Here is a 16,362-nt window from a genome sequence, read left to right on the forward strand (position 1 = left end):
CCCAGGCCTGAAATTAACCCCTTGAGTGCCCACTAGCTACTGGGATAAGGAGCCAATTCCTGGGAAAAGTGAAAGTGAGGATGCCACCCCCTTCCTCAGCACTGGCTCTGCACTAGGCCCTGTCCTAACACTTTGTCTGTCATCTCATGCCGACCTCATCACAGCCCTCTGACATTGATCCTATCATATGGCTATTTTACAGATGGAAACACTGAGGAGAGAGGTCAAGTCAATTTGAGATTTGGGTTACCAGCTGGGGCAGAGTCAGCGCTCAAGCCCAGGCAGCTGGCCCCAGGGCCTCTCTGCATGCGTGATTTTGTCTTCTTTCTTGGGAGATCCAAACTCATGGATATTGGTGATTTTCATTCGGACTAAGCTTTTAGCAATTTGGATAGATTCATTAAATAAGAAAGAATAAAGAAATGACACTTGTTACCCAACCTGAAATAGCAGTAATAATAATCATCGAGCACTTCCTGCATGCCTGACTTTACATGAATTTATTCAGTTCTCAAGTAGCCCCATGAGCTGGGCCATACTACTGATGTGCCCTTTGCGGATGGGAAAACTGAGGCTGGAGGAGGTTAAATGATTCCCTTCATGGCCTTGGACAGATCTAAATCGAACCCTTCTCCCCCCACCCCTGAGGAACACACCCAGCCTCTTTAGCCAGGGCTGCACACACCCAGGAGACTTAACAACCCTAGCCGTTTCACATAATCCCCCCAATTTACCTCTGAGGGGACTATGAGTTTATCCCCATTTTACAGAAGGAGAAACTGAGCCTCAGAGTGGTTGCGTCAGGTGCCGGACATCACCCAGTTAGAAAGTGGCGGAGCTGCTCTACTCTGGTGCAGTGGGCCTTGGCAGGGGGACAGGCTGGAGCCAAGGACGGGCTGGAGCTGGCTGGGTGCCCCCAGCCCTGCTTGCCTTCCCTGCTGCTCTGTCAGCCCTCCCCAGGGCTGCATAAACATCAGGGTTATCATTAACCAGAGACTGTGCCGGTGGCCCTGGGGTGCAGGGCCATGAGGGGCCGGGGCTCAGACGCACAGGGATGAGAGGGCGTTTCAAAGCCCCATGGGTCCTCTGAGGTGGGTCCTCTGTGTGTGCGTGCGTGCATGTGTGTGTGCGTGTGTGTGTGTGTGTGTCAGAGCTCTCTACCCCTGTGCCTTTGTCTGAACATGCCCACCTGCTCCTGACTGTGTCCTCCACAGTGTGAGCCCATGAGCTGACCCTTTCAGGGTGGGGCCGGTTTCTGTCCTCAGCCTTCAGGGGCCTCAGGAGAATTAGCTCCATCTTGCTAAAACTTCGGTTTGCTCATCCCGAAAATGGAATTAATAATAAGGCTGTGTGGGGTTCCGAGACCTCTAAGGCTGGCCCAGTGTGATATGTACGATCTCAGTGGTTTCTCCATTTTATGGGACAGAAAACGGAGGCATGTTGGAGAGGTCACATGGGCTCCTAAAGGTCGCACAACCAGGATGGCAGAGCTCCCACCGGAAGCCAGGTTTCTCTGTCACCGGAGTCTGTGAGTCCGGCCCGCGGGTGAGGGCACTGTGTGCGTCGTCCTCCACAGAGTCCCACAGGCCATGCGAGATCAGGAAAGGGGAGGTTTGGGATTAAACACATCGACACACGTTTGGAGGTGCCTCACACATGTGTAGGCCTGTCTCCCTGTGGCCGAGTGGCCCGCTGTGCCCTGGTGGCCTGCACGTGAGGGTACGAACACAGTTTGTGTGTGTCGGTTTTTGTGGTTGTGTGTAAGAGTGGCGGGTCGCAGGGCGGTGTCCTGGACAGAATTTCTGCTTCTCTTTGTGCCCACGGCACTGTGTGCCGGCCCCCGTGTCCATATGTACACGGCGTATGGGCCTTCCCGTCCCTGAAACCGCGGAGGAGGGCCAGCTGTGCGTCTGGGCTTCTGAGTCCATCTACGTGTGGTGTGTGTATCCGTGTGTTTCTGTCCCCCCATTTGTATGTCTTCACAAGAATGTGACCATTTGTAAGAGTGGACACGTGTGTGGCTAGGTCATTGTGTCTGTCTACAGCATCTATCTGTGTGTGTGTGTGCGTGTGTGTGTGCGCGTGTGTGTGGTGCGCTTATGGGGGACCTCACAGTCAGCAGCAGACAACATACACAAACGGAAATGTCCCAAGAGCCCTGTGGGGCAGCCCAGGTCCCCCCGCAGAACACTGGGGTTAGGGGTCAGTGGGCTCCTGAGCACTCAGACAGGGGTGACCTTAGGAGCCGAATGGGCCCAGTCCCCAGGGAGCCTCACAGAAAACCCCTGAACCCCACCCTCGCACCACAGGGCACGGGCGTGGGTGCATGCCTGTGCGGGTACGTGTGTGCGGGCACGTGCGTGGGTCTGTGGTCCTGTCCTCCCTCCCGACTCGTCCCTTCTCCGGAGACGCCGGCCGCCTGCTGCTCCTCCATCTGAGCTGAGAGAGTTAACCTAGCGGGCCAGGGCGGTCTGGGCTGGGGGCCGCCCCCTGGCCCCCCTCCAGCCCCGGCTCCAGTTACAGCTGCTGGTTGGGGAGGGGAAGGCTGGGGTGGGGCTGGGAGGGGAGACCGCTGAGGGCGGCCGCAGTCCAGCTCTGGGCCAGGGGGTCCAAAGTGCTCACCCCCGGCACAGCCGGACCTTTGGGGGCCTTCTTTCAGCAGGGGACAGCCTGATTGGGGTGAGCGTCCCCTGCCCTCCCCTCCAGGCCTCACCCCCTCGCCTGGCTGGGCCACCTATTTTGGGAGCAGGAGTGGCCAGCCCGTGGCTTCCCAGGCGGGCCAGACCGGAGAGGGAGGGAGTGTGGTTGGGACGGTGGGGTTCCCCAGGAGTGGGCGTGGGGGTCCAACGCCTCGCTCCCCTGCTGCTGCGTGTGCCCCCGGCTGGGGTGGCTTTCGGACACTCCTGTGTGTAGGTCGGATTGCGTCACAGTTTGGGGGCACTGGAGGCTGGGATGAAGAGAATCGTTTTAGCAACTGTCTCCACCCCATGTCTTGCTCCAACCAGGAGTTTGGGGAATGGGCGTTGTCTCCATCCCAGCCCCATTGCCTGTGCTTGAGTGTGTGTGTGTGTGTGTGTGTGTGTCCCTGCCCCGGCATCTGTCTTCTGTCTCTCGGCCCCATTGCTCTGGGCCTCATGCCACAGGCCTGGTGGCGTCTGCCTGTGGAAGATGTCACCCAGAGGCAGGCGGAGGGGATGTTTTCCCCCCCATTCTCATCATTTCAGAAGACAAGAAGGGGTGGCCTTTCCCACAGGGGCAGCCGGGAGCGATGTGGCAGCCGGGCCTCACCCCGGCGGGGTTGTGCGTGACCCCCGAGTGGGGGAAGGAAGGCTGTTGCCATGGTGGCCTGTGTGAGGCAAATTCCTCCAGGGTGAAGTGGGAGATATTTATACCCAGGGTCAGGCTGAGAGCTGGCCAGCGGCTGAGGGCAGGAGAGCTGGGATATTACATGGACACAGCGAGGCCGTGGTATGCGGGCAGGTGGGCCCTCAGGTCCTGCCTGGATCATCCCTCATCCTTCATCCTTCACCGTGTGTGTCTGTGTGTCTCTCTCTCTAGCTGGCTGGGGTGAGCCATCCTGCTCTTCCCCTAGGGTAGGTGTGGGGCATCTGGGGCTTGCTGTGGGGAGGCCCAGGCCTGTGGAGGCCCCTGTGGACTGTGTGTATCTTACCCCTTGACCTTGCCGTGTGTCGTATGACCCCCACTGTGACTTGTTTTGGTGACACTGTGTCCGATGAGGCAGGGGGTGCCCCTGCTTCTCCCAGTGGCCAAGCTGGATGATAGACACTTTTGGAATCAAACCCCTGGACCCTGATTTAACCCCTTGGGTTCAAGCCCCAATGGTGGGGGGAATGAGGGAACACATTTCTTGACCCTTGGTGTCCCCTAGGACAATGGCGCCTCTCTACCACATCTTGGTTCTCTGTGTGGGTTTTCTCACCACGGCCAGTGCAGGTGAGTCTGGGGTATGTAGCCCACCACCCACCTCAGCTCCAAGGGAGGTGGGGGTGGGGCGATGGGAAGCCCTTCAAGAAAACCAAGTTGGAGACTCCAAGCTAAATGAGTCAGTGGGGTACCAGGAAATTGGGGGTTCCACATGGGTCCGGTCAGAAGCTAGTATTTGGGGTGGGGGCTGATGCTAGGTCAGGCAAAGGTGGACCGTGGGATGGAGGCCCAGATGACAGAATCATTGACAACATGGGATAAGACAAGATTTGGGGGCAGTTAGGTGCCCCCTGCCCCACCAGGACAGTGCAGATGAGGCAGCTAAGACCTAGAGAGGGCAGCCTGCTCAGGGTCCAATGGTCCCCAGACTCTCAGCCCAGGAGAGTAAAGCCCCCACAAGGTCTCTTTATGCCTGTCCCTGTCCAGAGTCCCAGGAAGCATCCAACCCCAGACTTCTTTCTCTTTCCAGAAGCTCCACAGGAACATGACCCATTCACCTATGGTAAGGGAGGGAGGAGTGTCTATCCATGGGAGTTGGGAGGGCATATGGCCTGGGTTTGTCCGTCCTGTCCTAGTTACTCCTCTTCTCTTTCTCCATCTCTATCTCTCTGACTCAGTGTTTGTATCTCTGTCACTATCCTCTCTTGTCTCTCAGATCTCTGACTCCTTGTTTTGATCTCCCCTTGTCTGTCTCTGTCTCTTTGTGTCCGTCTGTTTGATCCCTCTCTGTCTCTCTGAGTCTCTTTAAACCTCTCCTTTAACCTCTCACTATCTTATGGCTCATCCTCTGCTGCGCCTCCCTATCTCCCCTCTCTGTTCCCCTCATCCTCTCCACCAGCCTCCCCTACTTCCTTGTTTCCTCCCTCCTCCGTGCCCTGCCTACCTCCTTCCTTTCCTTCCCATCCTCTCCTCCCCCATCCCTCTCTTCCTTCCTCTCTTATCTTCTTCCTTCTCTCTCCTCTCCTCCTCCCCATCCTCCTTGCTCCCTCCTCCCCATTCTGCCCCTCTCCTATCCTTCCTCCTCCCCTCCCTGCCCTCACTCTCTTCCCTGCCGCCCACAGACTACCAGACCCTGCGGATCGGAGGTCTCATCATCGCCGGGATCCTCTTCATCCTGGGTATCCTCATCGTCCTGAGTGAGTACCCACACCCCGCTACCTCCAGCCCCCGCAAGAGCTGATTTTCGTCCCCGCCCCGCCCCCGTCCACGCCCCGCCCCGCCCCCGTCCACGCCCCGCCCCAGCCCCAGTCCCGCCCTCCGCACCGCCCCATCTCCGCCCCTGTCCCGCCCCATCTGCTCCAGCCAGCCTCGTTGGTGCCCCTACCCTACCCCGCCCCCGCCCCGCCCCTGTCCCCACGGCCCCGCCCCTCGCGAGCCTGAGCCGGCGCAAGAGCGCCGCTCGGTGCCCGCCTGGAGCCGAATCTCAGCCTCGTCTTCCTCCTACCCCCACCCACAGGCAGAAGGTGCAGGTGCAAATTCAACCAGCAGCAGAGGTAAGAGGCCCCTCCAGGCTCTCACTCACCTACTTTCTCTCTAGAGGGGCGCTGGGGGTGAAGCAGGGAGTCCATCGGACCCGCAGCCGGAGACCCTTCAGCAAATATGTATTAAGCCCCTACTATGTGCCAAGCCCCAAGCCAGGCCCCGGGGACCAAATGGTGAATAAGTAAACTGCCCTCCCTGCCTGGCTGAGCTCCCAGCCCAGTGGGGGCGGCGGCCGTGGGTTCCAGCAGCCCCACAAATATAAAATCACAAAGCGTGGTAAGCGGCGAGAGAAAGAGCCACGGCGAAATGAGATCACCACACTTGGCGGCCCAGTTTAGCTCAGCGTCCTGTTCCCAGCCCTTTGATTCATCTTTAAATAAAAATTTAAAGCAATGTATGAATACCTTCCCCATGTTAAAACAATTATAGATGTGATTTTAAATAATAGCTAATATTTAGTCCCAAGTGCCAGATACTGTTTTATTGTGAATTATCTTATTTACTCCCCACACCCCTTGTATGTGTGGTAGGTGCTGTTATTAACCTCATTTTACTGATGAGGAAACAGAGGCACATGGAGGTGAAGTCACTCCACTAAGAGATGAGGGTTCTGGGTTTCTAGCCTAGGCTGTCTCTAGGCTGTCTGCCCTCCAGTCCTTCCGCCACCCCATCCTCCACCAACTTCTAGGCTCTTCCCCAGCACTCGGGGAGGCACATGTCTCACCCCCTGCCACCCGCTTAAAGCGCTCCTGGGTGCGTCCGGTTTTCTGGCGGACCCCGAGCCTGCTCCTTGCCCATCTCTGGCCCTCAGTACCGGGGTCTGTGAAATGAGGGCTGCACTGGGGGGCTCATGGGGGTGGCTGCCTCTCTCCTTTTTCATCCCCAATTTCTTCCGCCAGAACTGGGGAACCTGATGAAGAGGAGGGAACTTTCCGCAGCTCCATCCGTCGTGAGTCTGGGGAGACTTCGGGTGTTTGGGGGTGAGGGCGGGTTCCAAGAACCCCTTTCCGGGCCGGGACAGACACGTGGAGGGAGGGGCTTGATCTGAAACCAGAGGTCCGGGAGTTGCCCTGCTGCTCCCTGCTCTGCAGGAGCTGGGGTGCCCCTCCTGACACCCGAACTCTCCGTGTTCCCCCTCAGGTCTGTCCACACGCAGGCGGTAGAGACACCTGGAGCGATGGAACCCAGCCAGGTCCTGCAGCTCGGGCTGGGCTGGGGGGTGGGGGGAAGAGAAGGAGAAGGGGGCGAAGGGTGGGATGTGGTGGCTGGGGGGCTCTCTTGCCTCTCACGTTTTTCACCCCCACAGGATTCCCCTGGCTCCTGATGCCTCCCACCCACCACCTGTGCGCCCACCGCCCCCTGGACTGCCCTCTTCCCCAGCCCTGCTCCCACAGACTCCTCTCTGCCGCCCAGACTTCAATAAAACGTGCTTTTCTCTCTTGACAGCGTTTGGTGGATCTGTCAGTCCCTCTGCGCGGAAGCTCGGGCGCCCCCTTGGCCCCGACAGGGGGCGCCCCCACCCTTGGGGAAGGGGCGGGGACGTCGGGAGTGGGCGGGGGCGGGGGCGGGGGTGGCCGGGACGGGGGCGGGCTCTCAGGGCCCCCATTGGCTACGGCCCCCCCCAACACGAGGGCTCCCCCCATCTCCCCCCGACATCAGTCCGTCCAGCTTCCAGCTGCTGCAGCCGCGCCTTCACCGTCTCGGCATCCAGCCGCCCCCTGCTCCGGCCCGGCATGGCGACCCCGACCCAGGCCCCCACGAAGGGTGAGCGCCGCCTGGGGAGAGGGCGAGCGGGTGTGGGGAGGGGTCCTGGATCTTAAAGCTTAGGGGAGAGGATCTAGGGAGATTCCAGTACTGAAAAGGGAAGGGAATGGGGAAGGGGATGTCTGTTCCTTCCATGGGCGGAGGCCCCTGCAGTGCACCCCTTGGCGCCCCTCCAGGCCTCGTGGACACCCCCTCCCGGTGGTGTCGTTCCTGTGCGGGACCCGCGGTTGGAGAGCGGCAGTCCCGGGAGAAAGGATGCGCGGACCGGTAGCTATGGCAACCGGGCGGCTGGTCCTGCACAGCGGTGGTAGTGGACGCGAAGAGACGGGCTTCGAGGGTGGGAACGGATGGGTCTGCGACCACAGGGGCTCTCGCAAATTTCAGGGTCTCCAAGATGGGCAAGGGGAGTAGGATTATGCCTCTCTTTTCCAGCGCGGGCTCTTATGGTGGGTGTCTCCAGAAATCCCTGACAGGCAGATTCCGCGGGAAGGAGGGAGAAGGACAAAAAGACAGGGGGTAGAGAGCTGGAGGAAGTGAGAGAGAGATGGAAAGAGACGGAAGAGAGAGGGAGATGGAAAGGAATGTGAAAAATTGAAAGCCTGAAAGAGAGAGAGCGCGAGACAGGGGACCCAGAGTCAGAGACACAGAGGGAGACCCGGAGGAAGACAGATAAGATGCGGAAAGAGATTGAGAGTGAAGGGGAAGGCGGAGAGCAACAGAAAAGGATGCAGAGAGAGAGAGAGAGAGAGAAAATCAAATCAGAGACAAAAAGACAGAGAGGCATAGAGAAAGACACAGAGGAGGAGAAGGAGAGATGGACCCACAGCGCGGGAGAGAGATATCAGGAGGAGCAGCGTGGGGTGGGGCCGAGCCACTGCAGTGAGCCCCCCCTTGGGCAGGAATGGATGGCGGGACCCTCCTTTCCAGCCAGCATGCAGGGGTGTTGTGGGGTCCGGGAGGTGCACTCAGGTGTGCACACAGATGTTCCTTCTTTACCCCCATCCAGGGGCGGCGCGATTTACATCTCACGCCCCTTAACCCAGTTATGTGCCCACTGAAACACTCGCTGCCCCCGAACAGCCCCCTTTCTTGAGGTTGTCTCTGCAGAGGAACCAGGGGAAGAATGCTCTAATGGGGGTGGGGGCGGGGTTTCCAGCACTGAGAGCAGGGCCAGAGGGGATAGGCCAGTGGTGCTGAGGAACCCCTGGTGGTGAAGGGAACCCCAGTTCCACTCTGATCTCGCCTTCCCTGCCCCCTTTCCCGGCAGGCAGGGGCTGCTGCACCGAGCCATATCTGCAGAATTTGAAGCAGGGCGGGGGGGGGGGGGGGCTGCAGAGGCTGGAAGCCACCCTAGGGAGAGGGGGCAGGGCTGAGCCAGCGGGCCTGGCGGGAGCCCAGGGCTTCTTTTCGCAGAGATGGTGGTTAACAGGATCGATGGCAGCAGACGGGGCCGAGGTGGGAGGAGAGACGCCTCAGCCCCACCCCCTCCTTTTCCCCAGTCACAGCAGAAGAGGGGACCCCAGGTCTTGGGAAACCCCGGGGGAGGGGGGAAGAGGAGCATGTTGTGTGTTGCACCACTTAAACTGATTAATGGATCAGTTGTGTGGGGGGGAGTACCGGGAGGGAAACGAGGCCTCTCCCACTCTGTCAGAAAGGAAGAGGGAGAGATGGGGGCAAACAGAGAGGGGATGCAGGAGCACAACCTGCGGGCCTGGGTCCCTATCCTTGAGAAGGACCCTCGGCTTGGCCAGAAGCCAGCCCTGCAGGGCAGCACTGAGAGATACAAAGAGAGCAGACGGAGCCAAGATTGGCTCCAGAATTAGACATTTAACCCCCAGGACCCCACCCAGCCTAGGGTGCCATTACCTCTCTTCACCTCTGAAGATGCCCCAGTTGCCATAGCAACCACCTCCTTCCTGATATCTCCCTGGCAACTGGCCAGGAATGGTGTACATTTCTTCTCTTGTCTCCTGGCTCCACCCTTAGCCCAGGCTCCCCCTGAGGAACCAGATTCCTGGGGCAGCAGGGACCAGAAGAGGGACTTCTGCATAGAGCCCGGGGCACCCAGGGTGAACTCAAGAGGATTCTGGACCAGGTGCTCCCCCCGTGGGCTTCTGATGGTTTGGGAAGGTGGACTATTTGGCAACCCGGGAGACAAAGTAGTCTAATCCAACCACTCCACCTCCGATGGGGCTTCCTGCAGCCTAACGGGGGGCTCTCATTCATTCATTCACCCGCTCACCCACTCATGTGTTCATTGTTTCTTTCATTCATTCCAGAAAAGTTCTTAGAAAGACTTTTATAAATGTCAGGATTAACGGCAGAGGAGTCAAGCCAACTTCCTCCCCATCTGGTGGGGGCGCGAAGACAGCACATGCGACTATAAAATAACGTTTCCCCATCTTGACGCTCTCGAGGACGATTTTTGCCCTATCCAGGTGTCCTCTACACGCACACTTACTATTTTCCCTTTAAAGGATTCATTTTTGACAAAACTTCATCAATTGGCTTCATTTTATATCACCATCACAAATGGAAAATCAGGACTTTCCTTTTTTCTCTTTCTTTTTCTTTTTTGCCTTAAAGGCAAGTATAAACATGATTGTTAACAAGCAACTCCATGTGTCTGGGCCTCAGTGTCCTTCTGTGTGGAATAAGGGTGAAGACAGCACCCGTATCAGGGAGCAGTTGTGTAGACGTAAGTGTGTCAACACCTGTGAAGTGCTTAGACAGAACCCGGCATGCAGTCAGTGCTATCGAATGCTGGTTAGATAAGTAAATAAAGGAGAAAACCAGATAATGTCACAAAATTCTACAGAGTTATCACTGCCTGCTGAAGGCTGGGAGCCCAAGGACGGTGTCCTCATGGGAAAAGAGGGAGCTGAGCAAGGCAGAAGGTGTTAAAGACACCTCCACACCTACCCAAGACTTCCTCCTTGAAGACCGGACAGGGCACTAAGAAGGAGAAACTGACACATTATGAGAAATGGTGCTATTCCAAGTCTTGCCTGGGCGCCATCTGTATGCGTCAGTTTAGGCTAGAGTGTGCCGTAGTAAAGATTGTATCAAAAATCCCAGGGACTTCTGACAATCAAGGTTGAAGTCTCACTTACACCATACGTCCATTGCAGGTCGACCCCGGGGGTGTCTCTGGTCACCAGAGAAAACTTCACAACACGGAGGCAACAGGCAAAAGGGAGCTCTTGTAAGAACATTTAAATGCTCCAGTCTGGAAGTCACCTGATGCTTTTTCACTCACAGTTCATTGGCCAGAATTAGTCACATGCCGCCCCCCCCCCCCCCCGCCAACCCCCAACCTCAAGGCAGCTGCCATCCTTCCCCAAGCCTGGAAGAGAACACTGATGGTACCTAGCATTGGCCTCACATTCCTGGTTCCCCTCAGCTAGTGATGCATACTCTGCAGAATTCAGCTCTAGACAAGACAGAATGTCCTGAGAGCTGTCAGGAATGAGGGAGCCATCAAGATGGGCTTTTTGAATGGGAAGTGTGGTCTGAGCTTTCCCAAAGGGGAATATGGTTTGGGACAGGAAGGTGGGGGATGGGGAAAAGTAAATACACACACACACACACACACACACACATTTTATTCACACATTAACATTTCTGAAATTGGGATGAGTCTTCTAATGGTTGGGTACATTTTGTATAGTAGAGTTTCATACATATTCACACATATACACACACACTGAGAAAGCTATTATGAAATCAATTTTGAATCTTAAAATTGATGTCTTAGAAATAAGTCATAAAATATATATTATATATAATATAATATAGAGTATTTTATAGGACAACTCCTCTGCATTGGATTCAGTGGCAGGAGCGAGTGGATGAGAATAGTAGCCATAATGCCTAATTTTTTGGGAGCTGTCAAATAACAGAAGTTTTAGGGAGTATTCAGGGGAAGCTGATACACTCAACAGTTTATCAGTGGGATTGAAGTCTGTTAACTCCAGCATCATATGCAAAAGATAGGTGTCTGTGTTTTTCAGGAAGTGAGTCCATAGCTTGCCTCAGATTTCCACAGGAGGCTAGTTCCAGGACTGCCATGTACAGTTTGGTGGGTTGTGCACTGAACAAGGGAAGGTACTGACTAATGGTGTGAGTGGGGACTGGAATCCAGCCTATGCTCCATGCTTCAAGCCTCGTGTATTGCCATGCATGAGGCTATATCATTCAGATCAAAGGACATCTTTATCTGATTTCTACCCAGAAAGCATTGGGCCAGTGGCCCCATCTGGAGTCTCAAAAATGTTAAGAAACCCAGTGTTGAAATGTGTTTTCCCTCTCTCTCTTTTCCTGTCTTCCTTGCCACAGTTCCTCAGGAACCTGACCCATTTTACTATGGTGAGTGGTAGATGTGATGAGGGTACCCTGGGGCTGGAAAGAGGGGTGGTTGCTGGTCCCCACAGGTTATTGCTGAAGTGGCTTCAGCCCTGGCAACATGATACCTGCTGGGCCACTTGCCGTGTGACCATGCAGTTTCAGTTTACATCGGCTGGGCTCTTGGAGGGCAGAATTGGATTTGGTGGGATGTGGGGGGTGGGCACCCACTTTGGACCTCATCCAGGCTTCATCATGTCTCTGGGCTGGTACATTGTGGTCACCAGAGAGGCATACAACTCTGAGGCCAGGCTGCCTGGATTTGAATCCTAGCTTATCCACTCACTAGCTGTGTGTCATTAAGCAAGTAACTCATCCTCTCTGGGCTCTTCTGCAAAGAAGGGATAGTATTAGCTTCTACCTATGAGGCTTGTGGAAAGCTTTACTTGGGTGATGCCATTATATCATCCCCATGACACCGAAGCTTAAAGAAGTTACCCCCAAGTTGAGCAGACATGGCCCGGGTTCCCTTTCTAAACACCCCTCTGCCTTCTCCCTTTGCTCACTTGTACTGTTTCTCCGATATGCCAAATTCTTTCCCACCCCAGGGCCTTTGCACGTGCTGTTCCCTCTGCCAGGAATACTCCTTGTCTAGCTCTCCATACAGCTGAGTAAGCTCCTTTTCCTTCTTCAGGGCTCAGACCAAATATTGACTGCTCTGCTGGGAGAGGCCCTTCCTGACTCTCTGCCAACAGGAGCCACAGACACATCTAGTCATAGTCACATGGCCCAGATGTTTCATTTTATCTTGTTCCGTGCTTTGTCACAATATGAAAGCCAATTCCCTGAGGCAGAGGCCTGGACACTGCTGGTACAGAGTGGGTGCTCTATAAATTCATATTTCAATAAATACAATTGGCCCCTGAACAACGTGGGGATTAGGAGTGCCGAGCCCCCGTGTAGTTGAAAATCCACATATAACTTTTGACTCCCCCAAAACTTAACTACTAATAGCCTGCTGTTGACTGGAAGCTTTACCGATGACATACACACTCGATTAACACATATTTTGTATATTATGTGTATTATGTACTGCATTCTGGCAACGAAGGAAACTAGAGGAAAAAATGTTATTAAGGAAATCATATGGAAGAAGGGCGCCTGGCTGGCTCAGCCAGTAGAGCATGAAACTCTTGTCTCAGGGTCATGAGTTCAAGTCCCTAGTTGGGTGTAGAGCTTACAAAAAAAAAAAAAAATCATGAAGAAGAGAAAATACATTTACAGTGCTCTACTATATTTATTGAAAAAACATCACATCTAAGGGGACCTGCATGTTGTTCAAGGATCAATCATATCTACTGTGGCATTTTGGACAAAAATGCTTCTTATGAAGGAAAATACAGGAAAGAATGAGATTATAAAGTGCTAAGGAGAGAATGGGAAATTCCAAATAGACAAGGTTTCAGAGAAGCTTTCACTGACATTTGAATAAAGCCCAGAAATTAGTAAGGTGGGAATATTGGCGGGGAGAGAGCTTTCAGGCAGAGGGCACAGCAAATTCAAAGGCCCTGAGGTAGGACCATACCTGATCTGCTCCAGGAATGGCAGAGAGACCAGGATGCCTGGGGGAGGGGACTGAGGCAGAAAGTGGAGTGGGGTGAGGTCTGAGAAGGAACTGCAGTTTTTCCTCAGAATGCACTGGAAGCCAGGGTGGGGTGGGGCACTCCAAGCTGGGGGACCCTGATCTGACTCAGGTGTTAGCAGGAACCCTATGACTGGGGTGCAGGGAGACCACAGAGCAGGTTGCTTGCTGAGATAGTTCAGACAGGTGACAATGGTGGATAGGACCAGGTGGGATACAGTAAAAGGAGGGGAGGTACATATGCCTATGATGTAGAGGATGGTTTTATATATACATAAAGCATCTAGGGAAGAGTCAGGGTAAAGAGGTCAAGGGAGCTCCTGAGCTCCTGCTCTCCATCCTCACACTAGCCCATTGGGGAAGCCCCCAGCACAGCCCCCAGCATCCCTGGACCCTGGGGCCCTGGCCAGGCAGCCTTGAAGTCAGGTCGAGGCTCCAGGGAGGGCTGAGGTGCTCCCATGTTGATGTCCCCCATTGTCTCCCCCAGACTATGACACTGTGCAGACGGTGGGCATGACTCTGGCCACCATATTGTTCCTGCTGGGCATCCTCATCATTATCAGTAAGTGTGACCCTTTCCTGGGCTCCAGAGCGCTGCAACGGGGCCTGCCTTGGGGTCCCCTGGGCACCTACAGTTTCCCTGCTGGCTTTCGTCGAGACCCTTACACCCTGCCTCGTTGTGTCTATCTATCTCCTCACAGGCAAGAAGGTGAAGTGCAGGAAGGCGGACTCCAGGTCTGAGAGGTCTGGCAGCAGCGGGGAGAGAGAGGAGAGGGGCGGGGGCAGCCTGGGGTGCAGGGGTATTTTCCTAACAGAAGGGCCCCAGGGTCCCCCCATCTTTCCCAGAAAGCCTGTGGCTATTGGATTTCTTGATGCTTTTCTCTCTGGTTTTTGCTTCCGCAGCCCAACGTGCAAATCTTGTAAGTCGGAGCTCCCCTCCTCAGGTGAGGGGGAGGAAGGGTGTGCTTCTGGGAGGAGGAGAAATGGGGGCAGGAGGAGAAGGGGGGCGGCACTGGATGTCCCCTGAGAAGGATGCCACCCATGAGTGGATGGGCCAACCGAAGCGGGATGGAAGAGGGTAACCATTGGAGTCAGTGGGATGTGGGAAACGTCCTAGAATCCACTGAAGCTTCCCAGAAACAAGCAGACAAGCTCCGGGAAAGCAAGGATGAACTAATTCTCCAGGGGAGAAAGCCACGAGTCTGTGAAGAGAGGCGGGACCACGTCATTCGGATTAGGGACAGAGCTGAGCACTACAGGAGGCAGGAAGATGGGATATTTTCCAGACCTTATTGTTCAGCTGGGAAGACCAAGGATGAAATGATCAAGAGAAAGGCAGGAGATGGGCACCTGGCTGGCTCTGTCGGTGGGAGCTTGCGACTCTTGATCTCAGGGCTATGAGTTCGAGCCCCACATTGGGAGCAAAGATTACTTAAAAAAAAAAGGATAAAGAAAGAAAAAGGAAGGAGGGAAGGGAGGAGGGGGGAAGGAGGAGGGAGGAAAGGGGGGAAGGGTTTTTGGATAATTGTATCAAAATAACCAAAGGAGAGACACACAGAATACAGATTTTAAAAACTGATTTTGGAAAAGAGAATATGGGGATGAAAGGAGTATGAGATGCAAAGTACAGGAAGGGAATAAAGTGTGAAGAGGATGGAGGGGTGTATGTGGGGGTGGAGAGTGGAGGGGGAGTACAGGAGATGAAGGGGATGGAAGAGTTGGGGGTGGGGGGCCCTGGAGGGGGTGGCAGGTGTGGTGGGGTGAAGAGTGTGGAGGGAGTGAAGGGTGGGGAAAAGGGGTGGGGCGTGGAGAGGTAAGGAGTATGAGGTGTGTGGGGGGGTGGGAGTGGATGGTATGCAGGGTGTGGGGGGGTGAAGGGGTGAGGGGGGTGGGGAAAGAGGCGGTGCAGGCGGGTGGAAGGTGGACAGAGATTAGGATGTAGGAGGGAATAAGCTGCAGATGAGAGATTGGGATTCCTTGGGGGTGTTAATTCAAATTATGTAAAAATATCCTGACCTGTTTTTAGTGCAACTGCGTCCTTTCCAGGGACTTACAAAAATCAGAAATGGGAATCTGTCTGCCTCTCACAGAAAGGCTTAGAACTAAAAAGTGGGTCTTGGGGTACTCCGTGCTTGGGGGGATTTGGTGTGGAATTTGATGTGTTTTGTTTTGTGTTCTTTTCGTGACATTTAAAACCCTAATGGGGGTTTGTGGATGACCTATTTGTGGATGACGGTGGCGGGAGGTGGGGGGCGCTAGTACCTGGGGCAAGGTCTCAGAATATGCCCAGGACTGTGACCCACTCCAGTTGAGTGATGGTCCCAAGTGGGTGGGATGCCGGGGAATTCCAACTGTGTCCAAACGATGGGGAAATAGGGTGTGGTTCTGGAATGGGGGTGTAGGAGGAGGCTGGGGACCCAGGAGGGGCATATGGAGACTCCCTTCTAGCAGGGCGACATCCCAGAAGGTCCCAAGATGGACCAGGGGTCTCCAGCCTCATCGCAAGTATGCTCCCCTCCATGACAGTGTCCTGTGGGGCAGGACAAAAGCCACACAGGTGTCCCTAAAGGGATCATGGTGTGGGGAGGCAAAACATTCCCAGTGTTAGCTCGAGGGTGACATTTCCTGGGGATCTGGCTTCCATGGGAGGATGGGGGAAGGGGGGTACTGGTTTGTGGGAGGGGGCTGCTTGCACAGGTGCCCCATGTGGGTGACCACAGCTCTCTTGACGCTGTCTCTGTCTCTCTCTTTGTCTCCACCCACACCCCTGGTCCCCAGCCCCTGGAGGTGGTGGCGTGTAAAACCAGCCCTGGGCACCTCCACTGCTGTCCCTGCCTGAGTGCGGAAGTCTGAGGACCGGGTGGAGGCGGTGGGGACCCCAGCCTTGCGCCGGGGAGCGCTCCCCCGAATGAGCCGCCCCACCCACCCGAGGCTGGTGCAGCTGCACCCCGCTGCCCCTCCCCAGGTCTTGGCAATGACGACCCCCCAAAGAGCCCGTCTGCATCCCGGACCCAGGGACTCAGACCTCCAGCTCCTGGGGTCCGGGAGTCCAGCCCCAGCCCCCAGAATGCCCACGTATTGCTCCCCTGCACCTCCCTGTCTCCCCTCCGAAGATCGGTTTCCTTGCACCCTTGGAGTCTCTGTCTTGAGCTTAATAAATGTGCACTTGGTTTTTTCCCCTGTTC

At 55.4% G+C, this 16,362-nt stretch overlaps 2 protein-coding genes across 12 annotated transcripts; both read left to right on the forward strand.

Moving 5' to 3' along the window:
- The first annotated feature begins 1,005 nt into the window (after window positions 1–1,005).
- On the forward strand, window positions 1,006–6,870 carry FXYD1 (FXYD domain containing ion transport regulator 1). 10 transcript variants are annotated; one of them, XM_045988867.1, is made up of 9 exons: window positions 1,006–1,091; window positions 1,427–1,528; window positions 3,890–3,965; window positions 4,372–4,447; window positions 5,007–5,081; window positions 5,402–5,438; window positions 6,327–6,376; window positions 6,568–6,619; window positions 6,734–6,870. In XM_045988867.1, the coding sequence occupies exons 1-8, from the start codon at window positions 1,078–1,080 to the stop codon at window positions 6,588–6,590; spliced, it is 453 nt and encodes a 150-aa protein (XP_045844823.1). In that variant the 5' UTR covers window positions 1,006–1,077; the 3' UTR covers window positions 6,591–6,619; window positions 6,734–6,870. The 10 variants fall into 10 exon arrangements, with proteins under 10 accessions (XP_045844823.1, XP_045844824.1, XP_045844826.1 ...); XM_045988868.1 differs by having other exon boundaries at window positions 3,890–3,954; window positions 4,415–4,447; XM_045988870.1 differs by lacking the exon at window positions 1,427–1,528 and having other exon boundaries at window positions 1,016–1,091.
- A 145-nt stretch (window positions 6,871–7,015) lies between these two features.
- Window positions 7,016–16,359, forward strand: FXYD7 (FXYD domain containing ion transport regulator 7). 2 transcript variants are annotated; one of them, XM_045988913.1, is made up of 6 exons: window positions 7,016–7,191; window positions 11,530–11,559; window positions 13,665–13,739; window positions 13,879–13,921; window positions 14,081–14,121; window positions 15,956–16,359. In XM_045988913.1, the coding sequence occupies exons 1-6, from the start codon at window positions 7,161–7,163 to the stop codon at window positions 15,976–15,978; spliced, it is 243 nt and encodes an 80-aa protein (XP_045844869.1). In that variant the 5' UTR covers window positions 7,016–7,160; the 3' UTR covers window positions 15,979–16,359. The 2 variants fall into 2 exon arrangements, with proteins under 2 accessions (XP_045844869.1, XP_045844870.1); XM_045988914.1 differs by having other exon boundaries at window positions 13,879–13,912.
- The last annotated feature ends 3 nt before the right edge of the window (window positions 16,360–16,362 follow it).

Source organism: Meles meles, chromosome 19 (assembly GCF_922984935.1).
Source record: "Meles meles chromosome 19, mMelMel3.1 paternal haplotype, whole genome shotgun sequence".
Classification (NCBI taxonomy): domain Eukaryota; kingdom Metazoa; phylum Chordata; class Mammalia; order Carnivora; family Mustelidae; genus Meles; species Meles meles.

Excerpts from the sequence above, each read along its gene's own strand:
- FXYD1 (XM_045988866.1), top strand. The coding sequence starts at position 3,017 with ATGGGCGTTGTCTCCATCCCAGCCCCATTGCCTGTGCTTGAGTGTGTG. Across the intron at positions 3,966-4,414 it reads CCAGTGCAGGTGAGTCTGGG|AAGCTCCACAGGAACATGAC; the intron begins GTATGTAGCCCA and ends TTCTCTTTCCAG. Across the intron at positions 4,448-5,006 it reads ACATGACCCATTCACCTATG|ACTACCAGACCCTGCGGATC; the intron begins GTAAGGGAGGGA and ends TGCCGCCCACAG.
- FXYD7 (XM_045988913.1), top strand. The coding sequence starts at position 7,161 with ATGGCGACCCCGACCCAGGCCCCCACGAAGG. Across the intron at positions 13,922-14,080 it reads GCGGACTCCAGGTCTGAGAG|CCCAACGTGCAAATCTTGTA; the intron begins GTCTGGCAGCAG and ends TTGCTTCCGCAG. Across the intron at positions 14,122-15,955 it reads GTCGGAGCTCCCCTCCTCAG|CCCCTGGAGGTGGTGGCGTG; the intron begins GTGAGGGGGAGG and ends CCTGGTCCCCAG.